We start from the raw sequence: 24,705 nt of genomic DNA on the forward strand, positions 1-24,705 counted from the left end.
ATTGTGGAGTTTTTATATTTTCTATGTGATAGTGAAATGTTTTTGCAGTTAAACCACACTGAGTGTTGGCAGGGGTTGGGGGACAAGAGTAAAATGAAACTAAGATTCTTTAGAATATTAGCTAAGTTAAAGTCATTTTAAAGGGATTTAATAATTATGGTAAAATGCACATGGTTTTATTTTTTATTTTTCCTTTTCTCTACAGGGCATATTTCAGTGGGCAATCGATGAAGCTAATTATGGTAATGAAGATATTCATTAAATTTCTGTATTAAATTTGAATACTGGCATTAAGTTAGCATCAATCCAAAAGTGTGACCATATTGCCTTGACTATTAACTTCTCTTGTATTACTATGAATCAAACTAAATTTCAAAAATTAGTTTGTTGCACGAGAAAGAATGCAGGTGTAACATGCATGGGTATGTTGGGTATGTGAAGAAAATATGTGAACTCTCTGACAGTCTCAAGTCTGAAGTCTGAGTAGTAAATGAAAAAATCAACTTGAAATCATACTGATGCTAAGGTGAACACAATGTTCTACTTGCAAATGTTACAAAATTCATTATATACACAATCAAGTTACATTGTTTTGTGTTTAAATTTTATCATCTTTTAAGAGTTTTGTGTCCGGTGTTAGTGAATTTAAATGCTGTATAATTTGTTTTTTAAATTTTTTTGAGTAGTGGCCAACGTCGCTGACTTTCAAGATCAGTACACAGAGAGGAGGAAAGAGGCCCAGCTGATAGTTACGGTGGCAAAAGCAGGATTGGATTTATTAAAATACAGAGATAAAGGGATAGGCAAGATTGAACTAAAGAGACAACAGAAAATTCTGCATCGTTTAAATGTGAGTACATTTGTCTTCTTAATCTTTAAACAAATGTGGTACATGACTGATTAACTTCAACAATCTACGTCCACTATGAAAGGAATCCACAGACATAATGACTTACTTCACGGAGCTTTCTTAAAACCAGCTCCCCATCTTCCCCTCCCTCTCCGCTCCAGCCTGTTGTCTTAACTGTGTGACCAATTTGTACCTCTGTGTCACAGGAAAGTTTGAGGGTGCCATGATGGTAAACCTTAAAGGTCTGTTGTATAGACCCCAACTATTTTTGCTTCAAATAGTAAATCAATATTGCATCCATAGTAACAACCGTACTAGATTAGTTACCAAAACAATATTTTTTTGCTGTCTGCGATCTTTTTATCACTCAGGGAACCGGACAGGAGGCAATGTTGAACCTGATGATCCAAGAACTGGACAAGGATTTGGGACCGTATCAGGAAAGTGCTGAAGCAGAGGTCAATAAAACTGAAGCCCTTGATCTTGCCTGGATTCCAGAAGGTGTTAAGAAGCACCAAGAGAAAGTGGAGGCAAACAAAACAAAAATGCAAGAGGTATATTTATCTGTAATTACTTGGGATGGTTTAATTTGTATAGAAAATTAGTGTCATAGAATGTAGTGCTTTTCTTGGAATTTATTAAAATTGTGAAATTCTAGGCTTGATTATCTGGCATTATATATGTATGTATGTATATGTATGTATGTATGAATGCATGTATATATATATGTATATATATGTATACAAACTGTTCCCTGCTAAGGTAAACTATCGGAGAAGTTGCCCAAAAAATTCAATGCCTTGAAAGACTCATGTCAGATACAATGTGGGTAAAAAGATTGAAATGTCTCCCAACAAGAGTTTCAGTCTTTGCAGTGTTGACTGAGGGTCTGTTGCCATGGAAACTCATCATCAAAACATTGATGTGACTGCCTTGCATTGTTCCTGATGGTTACATATGGTTTTGCAGTTGATGTGACCTTGTAAACGTGTGATTTTAAAGATTGGCACATATTCTACAGTTATGAATATATGTGCTGCATGATCTTGAAACTTTGAAGAAAACTTTATAGTCATTGTAGGGTTTTTAGCATTATACAAAACAGTACTATTAACTTAATTGTGACTTGTGAAAGGATACTGTTGCTCGCTATTTAGCCTCAACAACTCCTTTTGCTTTTTGTTGAAGATGGCAGAAATGATGTGTGGGTTTGGAAAAGTTCAACTGAAATCAAGTTTGGTCTCAATATTATGATCTAAAATTATCTAATCAAACTCTGACTAGAAACAACAATAGAAATGTTCATATAATGGATCATTAAATTTGATTTTCTCATCAAATATTAGGCTATGAATTCCAAAGTTTCAATCACTGCAGCTGTCAACAAAGTGTTTAAAACAGCTGATCCAGTACAACGAGTGCAATATCAAGATGAGGTACAACCTCCTCAGAAACATCCACAGAGATCATCACAACAAATCCAGAGACCCTCGACCAATTCGGGTTATGGCCTTGATGACTTCCAACCAGCTGAGGTACATCTGCCTCGCCCCACACCACCCAAGCACCAAGCAACTGGGTATCAGCAGCAGACAGCAAACTTCAGTCACACCCATTCAACACCACAGCAGCCAGCGCCACCTCCTATAGCACCAACTCAAACCCTGGGTCGTCCCACACCACTCCAGCACCAAGCAACTGGGTATCAGCAGCAGACAGCAAACTTCAGTCACACCCATTCAACACCACAGCAGCCAGCGCCACCTCCTATCGCACCAACTCGAACCCAAACGAAGAATGATTTTGAGACAATTTCACTGCCACATCCATTGTCGTCGATTACTCAGATGTGGCTGCAAAAATTTCAGTTCCGACTGGCCTGTACCAGCTGTTTCGTCCAGGATTCACGTTATGAGGGTATCCAAGCATTCAACTTTCTCCCCCGAGAGAATCATGTTTGTGTAGGCGACCTCTTAATCTGCCAATTGAAGAGCCTCGGTGAAGAAAAGAGAATATGGGGACGGATCCGCCAAAGAACCAATCCAAACCATGCCGGGAATTTCAGATTGTGTCAGACTTTCTTCGGAGGACAGCGCTGTAAAGTTGGTTACAACTTGTGCTTTTATGCTCACAGCCAAGAGGAGATGGTGATATGGCAAGCAGAGAGACAGAACAACTTCAACGGCAAAGAATTGGTGGCTTTCTTAAGACAACAGCTAATTCAACTTAAGCAATCCAAACATATAGCTTCTCAGCAAAGGGTGGAAGAACAGATGGCACCAAAGTTGCCACAGGCACAGTTGATGCCTCCCAGACCAGCGGTACAAACAGTTTCTCCTGCTCAGCCTCCAACAGTCCCTGCACCTGTAAAGGAACCTGAAATTTCAAAACAGGTCTCCAAAATTGAAAGACCACAGGAAAAAAGTACAAATGTATCAAAACCAGCAACGGAGGCAAAGAAAATAAGTCCAGAGAAGGCCTCTAGGCACACATCTGAAAGGTCAAAGATCGTAGAAGACTTGATGCAAAAATTACAGGGCTACTTTCTCTTCTGCTGCCAACAATGTTTTCATGGTTTTCCTGGTCGCATCAGTGTACAACATCCAAAGAAGAGGATAATCTGCACTAATAACGAACAAAGTCATGAATGGAATATCAACAACCGTGTCCTGGTGTTTTTCAGCTATGACCAGCAGTTTTGGAAAGTGCGTCCCCGTCCTCCAAACAAACCTGCTCGTGTTCCTCTCTGTTGGCACAACATGAAACACTTCGGCTGTGCACGTGAAGACAGTTGCAGCTTTGCTCATAACGATGTTGAGGTGGAATTCTGGGAATTTGAGCAGAGGACTACCTTCATCCCTCGTGATGAAGTCGTTGAATTTTGCCAGCTCATACACCAATGTCCTGCTGAGCTAAAGAATAAGACCCCGCCTGCACCGAAAGTTGAACAACAAAGCACACCATCCACATCATTGGTAACCCCACTATTAACATCAAAGGTTACCCCACCATTCAAGTATGAACTGCAAGCCCTCTGTGGGATCTGCTATCCACAGAAGATATCCGTGCAAAAAGTGAGTGATCCTAAGATATGCAGCGTGTCAGGTCACCCTTGGCAAAAGAGTTATGCCGTTTACCGACTTTTGACAACCAGTAACAAGTGGGTGAGAGTCTATCCCCGTAACCCAAAGTTGAGACCCAGTTTCAATCCCATCCTTTGCAGGCATGGATCAACATGCTCTTACAGAGAAAGTTTTAACTCGCAGTGCATGTTTTGTCACTACCCAGAGGAACTTGAGCTATGGGTGTATCAACAGCAATATTCATGTGAGTAGATTCCTTCAGTTACCTTGTCCGGTTTGGTCATATGATAACCACATTTTATTTGCATCAAAGTTAGAGGGCTTGACATTTTGATCATAGCATGTTCGTCTTCCAGGACAAGCCCAATAAAGAACACAGAGGAAAATGACAGTTAAAACAGGCAGATGAGGAAGAAAAGCTTATTAGAATATTGCCAAAAAACATAAGAGTAGAATTAGTCAGGGAAAAAAGTGCATGTATTGTTGCAATAACTTATTCTGAATTAAAGAAAAGGTAGAGAAAAGGAGAGAGAGAACTAGGAACATAATTAATCATTATTTAAAACCAATCTACAAAGTAGATAAGGAATATCACCCAAGAGGGCACTGTAATAGGTATACTGAAAGTCAAAGAGAAATAAAACAATTAACATAGTGTTGTGTGGGGAAATAATGTCAAATTTATATGGCCTAGCATATTTACCAAATATTAGTAAAATATAATATTACTTGAATCTTTACATTTATGAGTAATTAACATTTTAAAGGTCTCTCACAGATTTGACCCCTGTAGTGATGCTATGACATCAACAATTCCACAAATGACAGCTTCCAAACCTATCCAGCCCTCCCCTCCCCCACCCCATGCCCCCACAAACGAGTTGAAATCCAAGCAGGCTTTCTTCTAAGTCTTTTCTCATTTTTAATTTATATTCTCAATATGCTTCTAATATCTGTTTTTGTGTAGTGATGACAATTGCAGAAGTCATTGCTGTGAGAGAAGGAGGTGGCACAAACGCTGGTTCGTCTGTGAGCAATTCTCAACCAGCGCAAGACGAGAGGCAAGTGAGAAGTATGTCCATTGGCCCCAAGGGTGCAGGAAGTCAGTTTTTCTGCTCCTACTGCAAAAAGTCATGGGATGAGAAATGGCAACTGGAACAACATCTCAAGGCTCCGGATCACTTGGCTTACATAAACTCTGATCGAGAGAAGAAGTGGGAACATCGTGACCCCCCACCAGGAGTGACAAATGGTGACTACAAGATTTGCAAATTGTGAGTATTTTTTCCTCCTAATTTCCCCACAGTCAAGAAGTTGTCAAGTGAACTTTTAGGACACACATAATTTTGTGGCATTGCCCAACTAATCAGAACCATGATATCTGTGTAGCTGTGTCTTTACAGTGGCATCTCTGTTGCTATGGATTATAATTCAACAACACCCATTATTTATCATCGTTGGTCGCAAGCTCGGATGGCTGAAATTCCGACAGTATGTAAAAAGACTGTTGGATAGACCATAATGTTGGATGTTGGTTTCATGACACCATACTGTCCCCTGTGTATACTGTAAACTAGCAGTCTTAGTAACCAGTGTGTTATTAATTGTATAAGATTGGTATACAACTAGTTTAATGATGAGGTAACAATGGTAACACGGTTCATCTTGAGTAAACTGTGAAAACAGCTACAGTAGCCTGGTAGGGTAGGAAATTAAAACGTTTAGGACTTTAAAACACTGAAAAGATCCGATTTTAAATCTCTGAAACTTAAGTTATGGTAGGTTTTAGTGACAGGTTAAAAAAAAAATAATTTACCCCAAAAAAATTTAGGTTACAAAAAAACCAAAAGGAAAAGAAAATGAAGCCCCATAGTTTAAGTAACTAATTCCAACCTGACCAAAGCTTACAACAACTATATTGCAACTGCGAATCACACTAGGTATTACGAGATGAACAGTAAGGTACATGCTCACCATTGAAAGCACAAATATATTAATATTGATATCTATATATGGTGCAAAGGACCATTGAAGGACTTTCAGAGAGGAATGCTGCCTGTTTCGCATGTGCTATCAAAGCATGACTGGAAAAAGGTCCTAACTTTTGAACACTGAAGTTGTTAATGATGTTTAAAATGATTTTTTACATTTAAAGTTGTTTGTGTTTGTACATTGAAATGCAAGAAACAATATTCTATGAAATGTGTCAGGGAGGACATCAGGTCTGTGTGAAATTTTCCACGGTGGGCTGGAATCAACTTTAACAGTGAAGCTCAGAGCAGAGGTGTTAACGTTATTACACGTGGTACAGATACCATGGCAATAAGTAGTTGTAGACATACCAAACCTGAAGCATGCAACGTCATATTTTTCATCTGCTTGTCGTGTCAACAGAGATCTGTCTGGTAAGTGTCGATATTCTGGGAAGAGTGACGAAGATAACATATGTGACTTTGCTCACGGAGAAGACGAACTGAAGGAATGGAAAGAGAGACACAAGTACAGAATGATGAAGATGAAGAAAGTGAGAGAACAGAGGTTATTCTCTTTCCTTGACGAACTGTTACAGGCTTACAATTTTACCAACCAAAAGGAAACTGTGGTAAGGATCTTGAATTTTTATAAATCAAACAGGAAAGGTTTGCACCTCTGTTATTTGTGTTTACCAATTTACACGCAAAACTTGGACAAGCTGTACTGTTTTGTTCAGTTAGAACGTTCCAAGCTCCTCAACCTGATATAGTCCATGACCTACGAGTATAGTGTTTACGTCCCTGCTGAGGAGAATCACCAATAACCCTGTCTTTTTATCTAGATGATGACAAAATTACCAGGTGTGGAGGTCAAATGCAAACAAGAATTAGAGGTGTCCATGGAACTTAAAGAGAAGACTGACAACGACCAGCCCTATAAGACCAGTTGGCAATTCCAAGTTCACAGCGAAAAGGTTTGTTATGCGACATCATTGTATATGTTGGAACCACAACTTTACTTTGTGCATTTGACATTAAAGGCATATTTGTAACAAGCCATTGATTGGCTCGTTCCATCTTTATCGTGGAATATACATGGTGTCATAGGCAGTTAATTCTAAATTCATAATTATAGTCTATGGTGTGATTAGCACCAAGTCAATGAAAGTTCTTCATTGTGCTGCCGATAGTATTCTTTTTCTACATGTCCAGGGGGGGAATGATCTCTTGAACGATCCTCTGAAACTTTCCATCGACTCCTTTCATCTAGTCTGCAGTAATGACTTAATAAGTGCCAGTTACTTTGTTATCTGAATAACGTAAAGGCTAAACAGAATTCCCACAAACCCTCACCCGGTATAATGCAGTTGCATTCTTGTGAGATCAATATTTGAGTGCCGATAACATTTTATCTAAAACCTCAACAAATTTGGGCAAATGTTGTTGTCCAGTCATCAATATACAATTAAGTGTAAGAGTTTTATATGGTAAACAATTAAAAACGTTACTTTTCCCTTGTACCTTTTCACCAGAGAAAGCTAAAAAGAATTGGTCTACTCTATGATGAACACCGCCAACATTTTTACTTATCTCGCCCTGTGGACGAGGAACGCCCACAGATATGTCCTGGCAGTAGGCTGGTGGGGAATAGCGAGTGGACCACATATTCCTTCGAGGTATTCTTCACCTCTGAGGTGCTGGGAGGATTCCATCAGTGGGTCGTACTGGACTTTGGTAAAAACCCTGCACTTTATGTGCCATTGCAGATGAAGATCGGCTCTGAAGACTTAACGCCTCGGTTCTCTACTCCAGCCGTCAGCTTTATGGAACCTTGGCATACTAATAATTCGGTGATAGTGGAATACCCAGAGCGATATCCAAAGGATCCATTTTATCTGTCTCTCAAGGAGAAGTATCCACCGCCTGTACCGAGTGAAATTGTTCTGGAGGAAAAACACCAAATGAAACCTGACAATGTTAAGGATCACTATCACAAGATGCTGTATCTGGAAGAACTGGCTTGTAATGACAGGTTGAAAAAGTGAGGCCACGGTATTAATACTTCTTACATGATTGTTATTCAAACCTTAAACCTAAAACCTAAGACTGTCTGAACAGCATTGACAGCCTACCACATAGTATGTATGGGAAAGTTAATCTTAAGCTTGGGATGTGGGAAATATTATTTTCATTAACTGCATGCTTTCAAGAGTAATGTTTTTGCTTTGCAGGTTTAGTGGATGGACAAAGTTGGAACTCTTTGACTCCAGCTCAGACAACTTCTACTACAGAGCACAATGTGGAGAATTGTATGCCAAGATATCTCTGACAGATTCCCTCCTAGAAGACTCAGAGGCCAGTCAAATTGTGGCATCCAACGTCCGATTCGCTCTTATCAAGTTTGACAGAGCATCAGAGAAGGTGTACCAAGCCAAAATCTTGACTGAAAAAGACTTGGACCTTAGAATGGCAGATTCTCTCTATGTGATTTTGGGAATGCAGTGTGTTCAGGAGCAAAAGCTAGAACCGAATAAATCACTGAACAAGGTTTTGGTCCAGTTTCAGTTGGAGAGAATTCCATTTTGTGAGATGCATTTTGGTGTTGACAACCTCACAGAGATGAAACTGATTTTTCCTCCCCCTAACATGGTGCCAAGGTAGGTTGATGAACAATTCCTGACAATTCCATATCACAAGAGCAGTTTATTATTTGTCATTTGGATGTTACTGGTAAACATGTTTTATCCTCATGAGTTGTAAAACAGGAGGGTTAAATGCACTCACGTACATAATAATGACACTTGATGTAAGGCTGCATGTTGTTACACAGTACAGTACTTGTAAACTAAGGCATATTTTTTAGCATTTAAGCAAATTGTAGTCATTACACAGTTTGTGAGTTGAATGATAAAATATGTTTCTCTTCTTCAGGAACAATTTCAATTATCTGTTTTGCATATTCTGTAGAGGTCCTAGTGAACTACCTATTGGAAGAAAGAAATCATTGATAGCTGTTATTAATTTCCTACTTTCAACTAAATTCACTGCACTTCCCTTTTTTTCTTTTCTTTTCTTGTTTAACAGATTTCCAGGGAAAGAGGAGAGGAGGGAGGAGTGTACAGAGATGAATCCTCACCAAGCTAATGTTTCAAAGTACATCATCGGTGCTGGCAAAAGCCTTCCATTTGTGCCCGGCCCTACCCTGATCATCGGCCCATTTGGCACAGGAAAGACGCAAACTCTTGCCCTGACCATCATCAAACTCTTGGACCAATCTCCTAACAACAAGATTCTTGTTTGTACTCACTCGAATAGGTAGTGCCATTGATTGATTGACAGAAAGAAAAATATCACAAAAATATGATTATTATTTATTATTATTATAAAATATTCTAACTACTCAGTATTAGACAGCCAATATAACTTAAATTACTATGCAAATCATTTAATGAATATTCATGTCATGGAGCCAGTTGGGAAAATTTTCTAACGCTAAAGCCACTTCATACTGTCCTCCCATACAGTACCATGCTGCAAAGCACTCATACTGTCAGTACAAACAGTTCCTAATCCTACTATCTGATCACAACAGGATATTGATACTGCTCAAACTGTCAGTTTGAAGGCTTTGAACTCGGACTTAAGAATACAGTGTAGAAGACATTTGGTGACCTAGCTACAACTTAACTTTCTGCTATACAAAAATGCATTGTTAAAATATAACAGAATGGACCATTACTCTTCCAGCATGAACTGGGTGTGAACAAAGATGATTTTAATGTTAAGCATCCACTGATTTCCTTTACTAACAGTGCTGCTGATTGGTTGATCACCTACTACCTTCACCCGTTCTTAATCAGGAAGAAGAAAGAACAATCTTGGTACAACAGGAAACTCCTCAGGGTGTATGCCACTATCAAAAGCCCTGATTCAGTTAACGAGGTTATCACAGATAACTATGCCATCTTTGAGGAGGGTGTGGTACCTAGGACATTCAGAAAACCAACCCATCAAGATGTTATTGGTAGCTACAAAACAGTTTACATTTTACTTTTAACATTTTAAATGTATTTATTATCATTTTCTCTGTACAGAAATTAAACAAGTGAGTTCCATCTTACACTATTTTAAACCTTATAACAAAAAGCTAAGTCTGCAATGTCTGTTCACATGAATAGCAAGAAGTGGTGGATGAAGAAGTTAGTGTGAAAGATGAAAGGGTCATAAGGGGCTCTGTACAATGGAGAGGAATCAGCTTAACTGAATGCAGGTATAGAAATGGGGTAAGCAAGAACAGAAATAAGACATAAACTTGAAACACACAAAGCATATACAGTTGCATTACTTTGCCCAGTTAACCAAGACAACAGAAGCTATACATGTATCAGTAACATCTTGTCTATCTTCAATTGTGTGTATACCTTTTGAGAACAAACACCTTATTGTCCTTCATAGGCTGTAACATCGTCATAGCTACCCTCGCAACGTCCATCCACCTGGTGGCCTTACAGGAAGGTCATAAGACAGTCAAAGGTTATTTTGAATATATCATTATTGATGAGGCTGGACAAGCTCTTGAAACCGAAGCTATCATTCCTCTTGGGCTTGCGATTGAGAATACCGTCGTTGTCTTGGCAGGAGACCACATTCAGATGAGACCAAAGGTAAACGCTGAGAAAATCATAATCTTAAATTGATAAGTAATTATATATCATGACAGGCTTTTCCAATGACAAACTGGTCTTGGGGTTGCTTGAGTCTTTGCTAATCATTCTCCTACCTTCAATGACCTTCACCGATTACAACGTAGAGAGGGGATCATTTAAACCCACTGCATGGTTAGGCTTACTAATCAGTGTTTGTGTTGGTCATTTGGCTACATAGACAGCTGGAGGATAAGTTTGTTTTGTTTTTGCTTCTGTTAATAGCACTGAAAATATTTTTTGGTCATTTTTGGAAGGATTTAAAGCTAATAAAAGCAATTTTCTACTAGCTGAAGTTCGTGTTTAACACAATGGAGAGCAAAAATCATCATTATTTTATATCTAGAAGGAGGAACAAGGAATTGTTTGTAATGGACGTTTCAACCAACATTGTAGAACATTTTTTCTCTTTGATAAACAGCTGTCGCATTGTTTCCTGGACTATGCAAGAAAACCCCTTTGAAAGTTTTTTATTGTGTAAGAAAAGTTTTACTAATAAAAGATAGGCTTGTCACCCATTTTTTCCTCTTCTCTTGCTGCAGGTTTACTCAGAGATGGCTAGAAACTTTAACTTTCACATTTCTATGTTAGAGAGAGAATTCCACTGGTGCAAACGTTGGAGTTGCCAAAACACCTGTTTCCTGACGTATAACTATCGCATGGTAAAGGAGATCCTTGATTTTATTGCACGGTATCACTACCAGAGCCGACTGGTAGCTAAAGTCGATCACTATCATCACCATGACTATCACCCCATGTCCTTCCTCACAGTGAAGGGAAATGATCAATTGATCGGCACCTCTTACATCAACATGGCTGAGGTAAGTATTTTAGAAATTGTTGTGCAAATATCAGTTATTGTGGAATAGAGGAAGAGGTACTCTAGAAAATACTGTGCTGGAAACTTTAGTAAAGGAGACTAGGAGTAAAAATATACCATCTCAAACAGAAAGCTAGAAAGCTTACAATTGAAGCTACTGGACTAGTCAGTTACTGCTGGACTAGTCAGTTACTGCTGGACTAGTCTGTTATTACTGGACTAGTCTGTTATTACTGAACTAGTCTGTTATTACTGGACTAGTCAGTCACTGCTGGACTAGTCTATTACTACTGGACTAGTCAGTCTGCTGGACTATTCAGTTACTGCTGGACCAGTCAGTTACTGCTGGAATAGTCAGTTGCTGCTGGACTAGTCAGATGCTGCTGGACTAGTCTGTTACTACTGGAATCATCAGTTGCTGCTGGACTAGTCAGTTGTTGCAGTACTGTCATCTTAGTTTGCAAAGAACCAGGTCTTGAGCTGGCTTTATTCATATACTGATTAATTTTGTATCTCTCTTCGTAGGTCAATGCAATCGTTCAAGAAGTTCAGAAGCTGGCAAGAAGATGGCCCCATCAGTGGAAAGATTTAGACATTGCAGTCTTAACACCCTACAGGCTTCAGGTAAGCAAAATATGTTCAAATAAGAAGCCTCTCATTGTCAGAAGACGAAGCCATTCTTGCCAAAATGTCAATTTGCACACAAGTTTGGCTTTCTAGTTTTCAACAACTTTGCCATTGGTTTTTGTTTGTGATCAAGTTTCACATGTGTATTCAGTTTCAGCTTTGATTAATTATGAAGTTATTTACATTTTACAACATTGCGGTCAGTTACTGCATGGCGACAAAAACATTTCCATTAAATTAATGTGTACTCTGCATTAAGTATAGAACACTATATGCATATATTGTAACAATTAGTTTGACATAATATTACTAATGATATGAAGAAGATTTTTTTATCTTAATATTTTATTATTTGTAGGTATAGTTGGTATAATAAAAATTGGCTCACTTGCTTTGAATTTTTTTTTCTACAGTGAGCACTCGTTGGTAGATATGTTTATTTGACAAATTTTAAAATCAAAGAGTGAGAAAAAGTTTTGAATTTCATTTACACTATTATAGAAAAGCATCTGGATGACAACATTTCTAGGATGTAAATTTGTTTATAGAATATATATATATTAAAAAAAAAAAAATTCATATGAGTTTTGAGAAATGATTAATTTTCAACATTCCCATCGTGCAGGTTGATCAGATAAGGAATAAACTTCGAGCAGTGGGGCTTGGAAAAGTCAATGTTGAAAGTGTCCAACATGTTCAAGGTAGGTAGTATTAAATCAAATGAGGGAGGGGGAGTCCAGGGCAAGGTTTATAAGGGTGGCAAGAAAGTATCTAAAATCAATAACAAGTAAGATTACTCTACTGATACTTATAGTGAATGTTCTGGTATTGCCTTGCAATAACATCATCGTACTGGTATTGTACCTAAAAAAGTGACTTTTCTGTTCTGGTATTGTACAAAACAGTGGCTTGACTGTACTAATATTATACCTTACAGTAATAGTACTGTACTGATCTTGTGCCTCATAGCGGTGATGACTGTTCAGGTATTGCCTTATAGTAACATCACCGTGCTGGTAGTTTACTAAAAAGTGACTTTAAGGTTCTGGTATTGTATCTAACAGTGACATGACTGTACTGGTATTGTATCTAACAGTGACATGACTGTAATGGTATTGTACATAACTGTGATGCACTGGTATTGTAACTAACAGTGACTTTGCAATTTAATCAGCCTTTGCTTGATTTGTGTTGCTTATTTTCAGGTAAGCAGTTCCGAGCTGTTTTCATCAGCACAGTCAGGACCAGGAACACATTGAACAAAGCGCAAATTACGGCCATATCAAATTCTGGCCAAGCCCACAATGAGCAGTATTACTATGGGTTCCTATCTGACGAGGGAGAACTAATTACAGCCTTTACCCGTTGCCAGTGTCTTCTCTACGTCGTTGGAGATCCCATTGCTCTATGCTCTGTCGGAGATTGTCATGGAACTTGGGAGAAATATATTAAGGAATGTCAGGAAAATTACAGTCTCTTCCCAATTGGAACGACTCTGCAATCCATCAAACAAGAAATTGAGGCAGCTAAGCAACAGTTGAACCCATTTGCATCCAGTTTTCAACCAATTGAAAGAAGAATTGAAGAACCAAAACAGGTTCAAGAACCTGCTAAAGAGTCTTCTCTATATTCTAAGCCACCGGCGGTGCCCTCGGTATGGACGAAGGGACCACCAAAGAATGTAGGAGCCAGTAGTGCCTTCACCAGCAACCCTTCCTCAAGTTCAAATAACATTTCGTCGCAGAGACTCTCTAGTTCTGAGTTTCCACCACTTTATGAACCCACAGAGGAGGTTGCAGAAGACGAGTTTGGTGACTATGAAGAAGAATTGGAGATTGACGATGACATCTTGAAAGAATTGAGAAAACAAGTGCAGAATGATGAGAGAACATTGAAGCAAAATAAAACACTTTGGGACATTTTAGAGGAAGCTACCGAGCAGTCTCCTAGTGATGATGATGATGATAATGACAGTTTTATCTCTCCTACCACAGGAAGTGAAGATAAAGAGAAAACTGATGAGAAAAATGATGATGATTTTGGCAAATATCTGGAGCCTGTTGATCAGCCTCCTGCAGGAGATGACAGTTTGTTGAATCAGACAGATGCCCTGCCTTCTTCAACAGATATTAATTTTCACATGGTAGAGAGAGAAGGGGGTATATATCTAGTTCGAGGAAATGCGAACCGCTCCAACCTTCAGAGTGCCAGAGATAACGAAGTCTATGATTCAGATGAGGACGCAGAAGTGAGGGAAACTAACTTGAACCAAGATGAAACAGATGACTGGCTCCAGAAGACGGTCGAACATCCGGAACAGTACAAGATCTGTGTCGTGAGGTTTGAGCCAACGGGAAGGGTCTATGCAGTTCTAGCCGACGGTAGCTCGACCGAGGAGATCGTCATCAGCAGTAAGAGGAGGCGGGAACGAGCACTAGATGGAGACAAGGTGGTGATGCACATGCTCTCTGAGACAGAAGGTGACTATGAGACTCTACCTCAAACACAAGCTGATGATAGTAAACCTACAAAGCTCTATGGGGAAGTTAAACACATCCTGGAAAGGTCTGTGAATCCCAAATTCAAGAAAATTGTGTGTACTATTGACCAAGTCAACTACGACCTCATGTGTCCTGTTGATCGGAGCGCTCCAAAGATGTTTCCCATGGGTCGTAAGAAGGGGGACCCAAGAGGTCAGTATGGCTCTACAACAAAGCTTCAAATATACAACATTAGGAACCAAGGGAATGGTGTATTTGAGAAAGACAGGATAGTTTCTGTGAGTTATCAAGACAAATCCAACCAACTCTTTGTTGTGCAATACTATGAATGGTTTCCAAATACCCCATATCCCATGGGGATTGTTACAGAGGTATTGCCACCATGCGATTCACCGAGAAATGGAATGAGAATTTTAAAGCTAATGCACGGTGTCAAAGATAATTGGCTTCGTTCACTTGCTCAGGAAATCGAAGACCAATTTCCAGACAACTGGGAGATTCCCCAATCAGAATTGATAATCAGAGCCTGTGGGGACTTTCGCAACAAGGACGTATTTACAGTGGACCCACCCGAGTCACAAGACCTTGATGACGCACTTCATGTTGAAAAGCTGACCGATGGTAGATTAAGGGTTGGTGTACACATTGCAGATGTTTCCTACTTTATTAAGAAAGGTTCCAATCTGGATAAAGAGGCCAGCAAGAGAGGGGTTACCTTTCATCCACATTTTCATGCCAAACCCAGTCACATGTTACCAACTCAGTTCAGCACCAATCTTTGCAGTTTGCTTCCTAACAAGGACAGGCTGACTTTGACCGTCTTGTTCACATTCGATAAAACTGGTGCAATCATCGGGGATCCCAAAATTCTAAGATCCGTTGTCTGTTCAGTGCAGAGATTGAGCTATGGACAGGTTGAGGTACTTTTGGCAGACCAGATAGGTGACCAGGATATTTTGCCATGCGTGAGAAGCCAATTAAAAGATCTAAAAAATCTAACCTCCTTTCTTCGAGCACAGAGACTAGGTGATGGCCGCTTCTTTAACCAACCAGATGAGGGAGAGCAGGATGCTAAAAACTTGATGGCTCACACCCTTGTCGAAGAAATGATGATTCTTGCAAATGAGGCAGTAGCTAATTATTTGGTTACAAAGACAGGAAAAAATGTCCCTGTCAGATGTCAGCCTCCCCCAGATCCGGCAAGGGCTCAAGATTGGCTTACCAACTTTGGCAAAGAGGCAGAAGTTGGCCTGAAATTATCATCAGTGCTGCCATTGATCAAAGAAGTGACCAATGAAGAAAGCAGCATTCCCGACAGTGATGTTAGTGACTTTAGCATGGAGGATGACGGTGAAGAAGCGTCGAGTGTTCCATTGACAAAGGCAACATGGCAAAACATCAGAAACACTTTGGAAAATATCAACCATTCTCACCTGGAGCTTCAATACATTATAGGTAATGAAGGAGGACATCCTAAGCAAGCTGTTGCACTCTCTCATCTTTACAGGATACTTGGCAATGCGCTGTACACCAATGCAAGCAAACAGCGGCATGGGTGTCATCACTTCTCTCTTCAGAAAGACTTTTACACTCATTTTACTTCCCCAATTAGGAGATTCATTGACCTTGTTGTTCACCGGATGCTAGTTTCAAGTCTGAAAGGAGAAGTACCGCCTTACAGTGCCAGGGAGTTGGATGACATTTGCCATCATTGTAACAACCAAACCTTTAAAGCAAAGAAATTTGGCAAGATGACACAGTGTTTGCTAGTGGCACTTAAGTTAAAGGTGGCCGCAGAACCTAAGTTGTCATTTATAGAGTCTGCCAATGATTCTGGCCTTCGAGTGCTGTATCCTCATGAGAGATACCTTCAAGAAACACGGAGCTCAACCAGCATACCTCTTAAGAATCTGAAGCCTTCTAAGAAACCGGATGATGGGGAAAAAATATATTCAGTAATTCTTCATTTCAAAAACAGCATCTATGATTGCAAAGCAAAAATCCCTGAGATCAGGGACAAAGCTGCAACCTTGAAAACAGATAGGTTCATCCAACCAGTTCCAAAGTCATCTTGGACTAAGATCCTTTCTGCTCTGAAAGATGATGATAAACTTCAGATGGAAGACTTGCTATATGAGATGGTTCGGTATGTCGAAATGGGTCTGTCAGCCAGTGAGGACCAATCGTCAAGGATTTCTGAAATTACCAGCGAAGTTGATGTCCGAACCTCTACCGGAGACGACGTGGCCCCCAAGAAGTATGTAGACTTTCGATGTGACTTTGAATCTGGTCAAGTGGTTCAGGTGCAGCTGACAGCAGGACTGCAACAGGGGCTGCTTGTACCAAAAATACAGCTTTTTAATGTGACCCCAAAGTTCAACTTTTGCATTGAACACCGGGAAAATCCTATCAACTGTTTTGTTAAGTTAGCTAGAAAGCCTCCAGACAAGTGTAAGACAGTCACACAATATGTAGAATCCTGGCTTCCTCTGGTGGAAATGATGGTGGTACATAATACTGTGTCTGGAGATGAGACCACTTGCATTCGAGATGTGCCAGTGGAATGGTTTAAGCAACAACGAAAGAACGGTTCAGTGGTGAAATGCGGCTGCTTCTCACTGAAGAAGGACTGGTGCAACGATAGAAACATCAAACTTTATGTGCCTCAGAAAGGTAAACATGATCAACGTTCCGACAGGAAGAATATGACAGAGGACAAAGTCGCCGAAGAAGATGTGCTGGCCAGAAGTTATCTCTGCATCCGTGTGCATGGTCATCCCATAAACCCCAGCACTCAAATGAAACTTAAGAACCTGGAACATAAGCCAGGAAGTAGCTTTGACACTACAAACCCTCACAGTGGAAGCATGTCAGTGGTCATCCACGCAGTTACAAGTTCAGTAACGAAAGACAATAAAACCAACACCATAAATGTGGAATTTGAAGAGCATTTTACCTCGTGCGAGATTCCAGACGAACTATTTGATCAGACAAAGAACTCTTTGACCCTTTGCACGATTGAAATGATACCAAAGTCAAATCCAGATAGGTAAGTGTTTGAGTTTCAAAGCATTTAGGTACCAAATTGTAATACCTTTATCAGAGATTTGAAGCAGGCATCAGGGTCTGACTTTGCTAAATATTAAGATGACATTTATGTGTCAAATAAGTCAAAGATTGAAGAAAGTCTTTGTAAAAAAGGTGTTACCATATATTTTCATTCTAGAAATTTTCAAGTCACCAAAAATGGCAAAACAGGGGACATATTATTTCATATAGAGTGGAGATGAGATATGGTGTTTAGTTGGTCATTGGAATTGGATTATGGTTGCCAGAGCAATTGGTTGCCATGGTAAAAATTAATGTTCCTGCGCAGCAACTTCCAGGGGGTTACCTATGGTAGAGTGACTAGGGTGACCATAGGCCATATCTGGAAAAGCTGTCCATGTGTGTGCCTGTTACACTTGCAAGTGTTAGTCACAAACTGCCCCTGAATGGCTGGGCTGATTCTCTTCAAACTTGGTAGGAACTTGTGAGTCCCAAATGTTCAGAAGGAAAGGTCAAATTAAACAAATTTCATTAGTGTAACTTCAAATGCAAACATTGTCTTGCCTTGCCACCTTCATAGATATGATAGGTTTGTCAACAAATGTGGTTACCATGGTACCTGAGGTCAAAGGTTACATGGTGAAGACTTGGATGTATCATTTAAGTGCAAATTTTTGTTAAAACCTCCTAAATTGCCCCACACTTTTTTCAACTTAGTGGGAAGGTGCCCTATGTAGGGAACTTCTGTCTTGCAAACCTATAGAAAGAAAGGTTCAACTGCAAATCAAGCAAAAAGTTTGTTTTTTTAATTGACATGTCATAGGCATGTCAAGTGCTTTCAAAATATTGTTGTTATTATGAAAGCTGAGACCAAGGTTACACTGCCAAAATGTTCAAATTTTAGTAGAAATTTTTCTAAAAACAACTCAATGTCTTAGCAGATATTCTTCAAATTTGGTAGGATGGCACCATATTTAGGGAACTGTCTCGCAGACCTGCAGAATGAAAGGTCAGAGGTCAATGGTAAGATGAAGCACAAAGCAACTGTTTGTTAACTCCAAGGGGAAACATTAAATTGACTTTCAACCATTACAGGCAAAATGGTAAGTCAAGTAGCCTACTATCAAAACATGTGGTTACCATGGAAACTGGGGTAAAAGTGAAATATATATTAAACCATTTGACCAATACTCTTCAAATTGCCTTGTACCTTGAAAACTCATGGAATGAAAAGTAGTTCAGATGAAGCAACTAGTGAGTTTTGCGATGAATATAGTGCAATTGAGCTGGGGAGAGGGGGAGGGGGCCTAAAACATGGGGGAAAATGGTTTACCATGGTTACTGCAGTGAGTTATCAAACATAGACTTTAAGCAGGAATATGCGGATGTTTCTCCCACAGACGAATAGAAGAGGCAGTGGTGATGGTCGCTGATACAAAAGCATGCAGGAATCTAACACGTCACATCTGTTTACAACGCCCTCTGAGAGATATGAACAACGTGGAAGACAGTGATGGTAGGCCTTAATTGCATCAATATGAACCGATTAATCGTAACCAAATCAACTTTGGTTTAAATGAAATGATTTCCTGTTTAATTCAATCAACATTGACATGTAAGGGGTTACTACTATTGTGCCACATTTGAGGGTAAGGGGAGGATAGGGCAGAGAAGACAAGGCTACATTTTGGCCGTTCCCAACTTAGAGATGTAGTCCACAGGATTGCTCATTCTGAAATATTTTTGTTACATTAATTGAAGTCAGCTTGGAAACGTTTTCCTGTTCAAATGTATCAGTGAGAGGTTGTGGGCGGATCAGGTGGGAGGAGAATTGACTCCTACTGCTTTCATTTTATCCTAACATGGTTTCGTACGTTTATCACTGCTAATTACATTCTTAATCTTTTCTTTCTTTCATGTCATTAAATATAAAAGTTGTCTCCAAATACCTTCTGAGACAAGGGCCAAAGTTCAAGGTATCACAAAAAATTCCCAAATTGAAACTTAGCCCTCCGAACGAGTCACAGAAAGAGGCACTCCAGTTTGCATTGTCAAATACCTTTTCAGTCATCCAGGGACCACCAGGTAAAAATAAATTATGATTTGATTTTGTTTTGTTTTAGAATATTACATATAGTAAGCTAAGTAATTAAACTCATGGCATAGTGTTTTCATGAGTGATTGGGTATCCCAGTGTACCTGCATAACCTGTTGTTACCCATTGCTGGGATTTTGTTTTCATAAAGTTTATTGTGGAAGTAACTTTCACAATGTCAATGTTACTTCACCCTGCACCATCTTTGTAATCAATGAGCCATACAAGGTATTGGATTGCTGAGGGAAAATAGCAAAAGAAAAAACACACAATTATGAAGAGAGAAGCTTCTAGCTCCCAATGAAGATCTCTGGGAAAAAGAGTGTTAAATAGTCAAACAAATATTTGAAAACCCAACCCTTCAAGCAGATGATTTAATGCAGTTCCAATAAAGAGATGGGGGAGGTGGGTGGGGAGAGGTGGTGTTTTGTACGAAGGTCTGAATATGTGATGTTTACAGATTGTGACTGGAATACACTAAACAGTCTTTTATGCATATATTTGCTTAACTTTGGACAAGACATTTATAAGAAATATATGTTTATGATCTACAAATTAAGAGTTTGACAGTTTAGCATGATTCAGATTGAGTAAGGGTGTGAAGGCTAATGGAAGATGTGTAAAGTTGTTGCCAGAAACATATGAGTAAGGTTGAGTAAGGTTATAGAAGAAACAGAAGAGTAAGCTTGAGTAAGGTTTATAGAAGAAACAGAGGAGTAAGGTTAATAACAGAAACAGTTGAGTGAGGTTTATGGCAGGAACAGAGGAGTAAAATTTAGCATGGCTTATGGAAGAAACAGATGAGTAAGGTTGAGCAAGGTTGATAGCAGAAACATGAATAGGGTTTATAGAAGAAACAGAGGAGTAAGGTTTATAGAAGTAACAGATGAGTATGGTTTATGTAAGAAACAGATGAGTAAGGTTGAGAAAGGCATATGGAAGATGTGGAAGTTTGCTGCCAAAAACAGAGGAGTAAGCTTGAGTAAGGTTATAGAAGAAATAGATGAGTAAGGTTTACAGAAGAACAAATTAGTAAGGTTGAGTAATATTTATCGTAGAAACCAATTTAAGGTTGAGTAAGGTTTATGGAAGAAACATGAGTAAGGTTTATGGCAGATTCAAATGAGTATATTTTATGGAAGAAACAAGAGTAGAGAGTGTGACATTTGCTGGTGATGTTTAAAATATGCAGTCTTCTAAGACAAATACGTCCTCAATTCTGATTAGTTTTACACCCTTGTCCACCCATCTCTGACATCAAAGTTCTTATGCAACAGGTTCTCACCAAAAACAACTTCACGTTCATGGACAAGCATTACCTTTAAAGACACGAGACTGCCATGGGAACCAGGATGGCTCCTTCCTATGCATGCCTGTTTATGTCTAGCCTTGAAGAACGCATGCTCAGTACAGCTCCCTGCCGTCCCCTTATCTGGTGGCGCTACATTGATGACATCTTCTTCGTTTGGACCAGTGATGAGGATAGCCTGCTCACCTTCATCAATCACATCAATTCTTTCCACAGCACCATCAAATTCACCTCTGATTACTCTCACCAACAGGTTAACTTTCTCGATGTGACTGTTCGCAAGGAACACGGTTCTCTCTCAACAGACTTATACACCAAGCCCACAGACACACACCAGTATCTCCATTCTTCAAGCTGCCATCCCTGTCACTACAAGTCTGGAATTGCCTACAGTCAAGCACTTCGTCTTCTTCGCATTTGCTCTAACAATTCCTCTTTCATTCGCCATGCAGATGCTTTGGAAAAACACCTTACTGCCAGGAGCCATAGTGCCAGAAGGGTGCGTGAAGCCATTCAGAGAGTCTGCTCCCTTTCCAGATCATCTACTTTGGCAGTGAAGGACAAAAAGGGACGAGATTGCAACAACAAGCTGCCCCTGGTTGTTACTTTCCACCCAAATCTTCCTCCTCTTCAGAAAATCACCTCTAACAACCACAACATTCTCCTTACTTCAGATAGACTCCAACGAGTCGTCCCTGAAAAACCCATCACCGCCTACAGACGACCACGCAACCTACGAGACCTTCTTGTGTGTGCTGCTGTTCCACCTCTAACTTCTAACCCTACACCCATTCAGCATGGTACTTTCAAATGTGATCGTACTTCGAGATGCATCGTCTGCAGCCACCACATTGTTGAATCCAATTCCATCACCAGCCACAGCATGCAACTCACACACAAGACTAAGGGTCACATCACTTGCACTACCACCAATGTCATCTACCTGATCTCCTGTAGAGTTTGCGGCATCCAGTATGTTGGCAAAACCAAAACCACCCTCAAGAAGCGATTCTATGGTCACAGATCCACAGTCAACACCATGAAGACTGAGACCCCAGTTGGAGAACATTTTAACCTTCCCAACCATACCATTAACGACATGTCCCTACAGGGGATTGAATCCTTAGGTAGCCTCCTGACCTAGTACGAATCAGCAGAGAGAGGCTGTGGATGCAATGCCTTCGCACCATTCAACCTCATGGGTTGAACATTCAGGAAGGACATGACTAACTTTTCCTCTGTCCCCCACTCCTTGTTCCCTCCTCCCACCCCCCCCCCTTCACTCGTCCTCTCACAGCTCTCTACCCCTCCTTTTTTTCTTCACACCTTTCTGTCTTTTTCTCTTTCCAGTTTATTCCTTACCCTGGTCCTTTAATCCTCTCTTTGTCCCTCCACTGTTTATCTCCTACCTCTCCTCTTCCCCTGTTGCTTTCTTCTCTCCATCCCTTGTCTACTTATAATCCCCTTTCATCTATCTCATTGTGTTCACCGTGCTCATTAACCTGTCTGTATTCTGTGCGTGTTTTTGTCCCTTCTGTTACTGTAACTTGTCATTTAGCCTCTGAAGAAGATCCTGCTTTGATCGAAACGTCAGGCCAACTTACTTTTATACAAGTTTTACACTTATAACACTGAGAAAGATCCCCCTGCTCCCCACACTTTCACATCTCAAGGTTGTTTTGATATTTTTATGTTCCCTATTGTGTCGTATCTTATAACATTCATGATATTATCAGTTGCTTGCATTAAAGGCGTTTCTTGCCTTTCTTTATAGGAACAGGCAAGACTAGGACGGGGGCCTATTTGGCTTATTTCTTCAATCGGATCAACCAATCGATGCCGTGTAATCCCAGGTCCGGTACCATTCCTCAGATACTGTACTGTGGTCCTTCCAACAAATCTGTGGATGTCATCACTGGTATGGAGGAAGCTTAGTGGCAATTTTCTTTTTTTTTAACTTTTGCTTTAAGTTTAGCAATGATAGACTGACTAGTGACCTCTTAACTCTAATATCTGACCAAAGAATTTCAATGATTTGATGGCAAAGACACCTCTCTCAATGTTCAAAATAAAGTGTGCCTAGCTCCTTTTTTCTGGTTTTCCCTTCTCGATCTCATGCAATTGCCATTAACACAACTTTTCATCGACTAGTTGCCATGCATAATTTACTAATCATTCATCATAGAGGTCAAAGGTCATTTGTGGTCAACAGCTGTCGACATCTAAAGCATTGTTAACACCATAACTGCAAATGTAAAGCTTGGCTGAAATGCATACTTGGTATGTATCATCGTTTAATAGTTAGTACAAGAATCCTGTCGTCTGTTGTAGGGTTAAAAACTATCCAAGATCACAGGAGATGAAATTAATATGAAAATATTGTCATAGTAACTTCAAAAGTACAGCTTGCATGAAGTTCATACTTGATTTGCATATCTACTATGGCAAGAAGAAGAATTTGATTGCATTTGTTTTTGTCTGAAGTGTCAAAATTATCATTTTAGTTAAAAGTAGAAAAACCTTTTAACAGGTCAATGTGAGTACAAGATTTTTGCCGATCACTTGAAGTGTGTCAGCATCGGTCACAACATGAAAACTCGCATTTGTCTGCGCTGTTTCAAGCTATTCTCATGTGATTGTATGACGAGGAATTGATATCACTATTAGCCAGTAGGCCTTCTGTTTTGTTACTTTGGTTTAACCTGTTAGCGTAACATAAAGCTTGTCTTGATTTGTCTTTATTGTTCATCTCTTGAGGGTGAAACTCTGGTTGTCATTGCTGCTTGAATAATGACCGATACTGTTTTCTCACAGAGTACTTGAAAGATTTCATGGTGACGAAGGATGACTTCAGCATCGTTCGTGTTTACAGCGAGTCCATTGAGCAGCAAGACTTTCCCATGCCTGGCGTGAACAGAATAGAGAGAAAGTTTGGCTCGAAAGATGAAACGAAGATGGATCCTCGACACAGAAATATCTCTCTGCATCACAGGATTCGAGCCGAAAGCTCTCGATATGCCCACAAAATACTCACCATTGAGAGGAATCTTAGAGATGACCCAGTTAGGATAACTAAAGCAATGAAGAAAGAAATTGCAACTCTCAAAGACCTGATTGACAAGGCAATGGTAATTAAGTTTCCTAATGTTCCTGAAGTTAAATTGAGTGACAGAGGGAGAGAGGCAGCTGCACGGCTGTGTTTTTGGTCCGTTTGATCCAGAGAATGGGCTGATGACCATCAAACAGACCAATCAACTGGTCCGTTTGGTGCTTTGCATCACCGCAATAGGTCCTTTTGGTGATATCAGTTACTCTTGTGATGTGGTCCTTTTGGTTCAATGTAGTAACGAGAGAGAGGAAAACTGTTAACAAAGTGCTTATCTACAGCAAAAAGTCTGTATAGGTAAATATATCCAAGTTAGAACTAGAAATTTCTCTCCACTTTGATCAATGTTCTAAAGCCCACATGCTCCTTGCCTCATTGTTGGTGTTGCTTTAATGCACAGTGATTTGCATGCAGGCCACCCTGCACCCCTCTAGATACTCTTGGCCATTTAAGTCACCTATCCGCCCCCCCTATCCACCCCTCCAATGATCCTGTGAGCTGCTTCTCCTTAATGATGTATATAGCTTATATCAATGAGTCTTCTTGTAAACTGATTGACAAATTATTGAATCATATTCTTTTGTTCTTAC

General features: G+C 39.8%; 2 protein-coding genes across 3 annotated transcripts in view; both read left to right on the forward strand.

Moving 5' to 3' along the window:
• The window catches only part of LOC139963528 (3'-5' exoribonuclease HELZ2-like), a 56,369-nt gene that overhangs the window by 26,032 nt on the left and 5,632 nt on the right, over window positions 1-24,705 (forward strand). For both annotated transcript variants that reach the window (XM_071964369.1, XM_071964370.1), the window contains 20 exons: window positions 206-242; window positions 687-850; window positions 1,222-1,404; window positions 2,197-4,177; window positions 4,901-5,207; window positions 6,328-6,535; window positions 6,749-6,880; window positions 7,439-7,947; window positions 8,138-8,563; window positions 8,991-9,221; window positions 9,719-9,930; window positions 10,362-10,570; window positions 11,152-11,430; window positions 11,955-12,053; window positions 12,682-12,757; window positions 13,262-17,606; window positions 19,006-19,121; window positions 19,541-19,690; window positions 22,784-22,927; window positions 23,824-24,137. In XM_071964369.1, the coding sequence (XP_071820470.1) occupies window positions 206-242; window positions 687-850; window positions 1,222-1,404; window positions 2,197-4,177; window positions 4,901-5,207; window positions 6,328-6,535; window positions 6,749-6,880; window positions 7,439-7,947; window positions 8,138-8,563; window positions 8,991-9,221; window positions 9,719-9,930; window positions 10,362-10,570; window positions 11,152-11,430; window positions 11,955-12,053; window positions 12,682-12,757; window positions 13,262-17,606; window positions 19,006-19,121; window positions 19,541-19,690; window positions 22,784-22,927; window positions 23,824-24,137 (10,122 nt within the window). The remainder of the gene's footprint in view (window positions 1-205; window positions 243-686; window positions 851-1,221; window positions 1,405-2,196; window positions 4,178-4,900; window positions 5,208-6,327; window positions 6,536-6,748; window positions 6,881-7,438; window positions 7,948-8,137; window positions 8,564-8,990; window positions 9,222-9,718; window positions 9,931-10,361; window positions 10,571-11,151; window positions 11,431-11,954; window positions 12,054-12,681; window positions 12,758-13,261; window positions 17,607-19,005; window positions 19,122-19,540; window positions 19,691-22,783; window positions 22,928-23,823; window positions 24,138-24,705) is intronic.
• Window positions 20,141-22,747, forward strand: LOC139963531 (uncharacterized). Its single transcript, XM_071964372.1, has 2 exons — window positions 20,141-20,569; window positions 20,622-22,747. Exon 2 carries the CDS (start codon window positions 21,041-21,043, stop codon window positions 22,151-22,153), a length of 1,113 nt encoding a protein of 370 aa, XP_071820473.1. The 5' UTR covers window positions 20,141-20,569; window positions 20,622-21,040; the 3' UTR covers window positions 22,154-22,747.

This window comes from Apostichopus japonicus, chromosome 22 (genome assembly GCF_037975245.1).
Source record: "Apostichopus japonicus isolate 1M-3 chromosome 22, ASM3797524v1, whole genome shotgun sequence".
Lineage (NCBI taxonomy): Eukaryota > Metazoa > Echinodermata > Holothuroidea > Aspidochirotida > Stichopodidae > Apostichopus > Apostichopus japonicus.

Coding starts and splice junctions, on each gene's coding strand:
- LOC139963531 (XM_071964372.1), top strand. CDS start 21,041: ATGGGAACCAGGATGGCTCCTTCCTATGCATGCCTGTTTATGTCTAGC.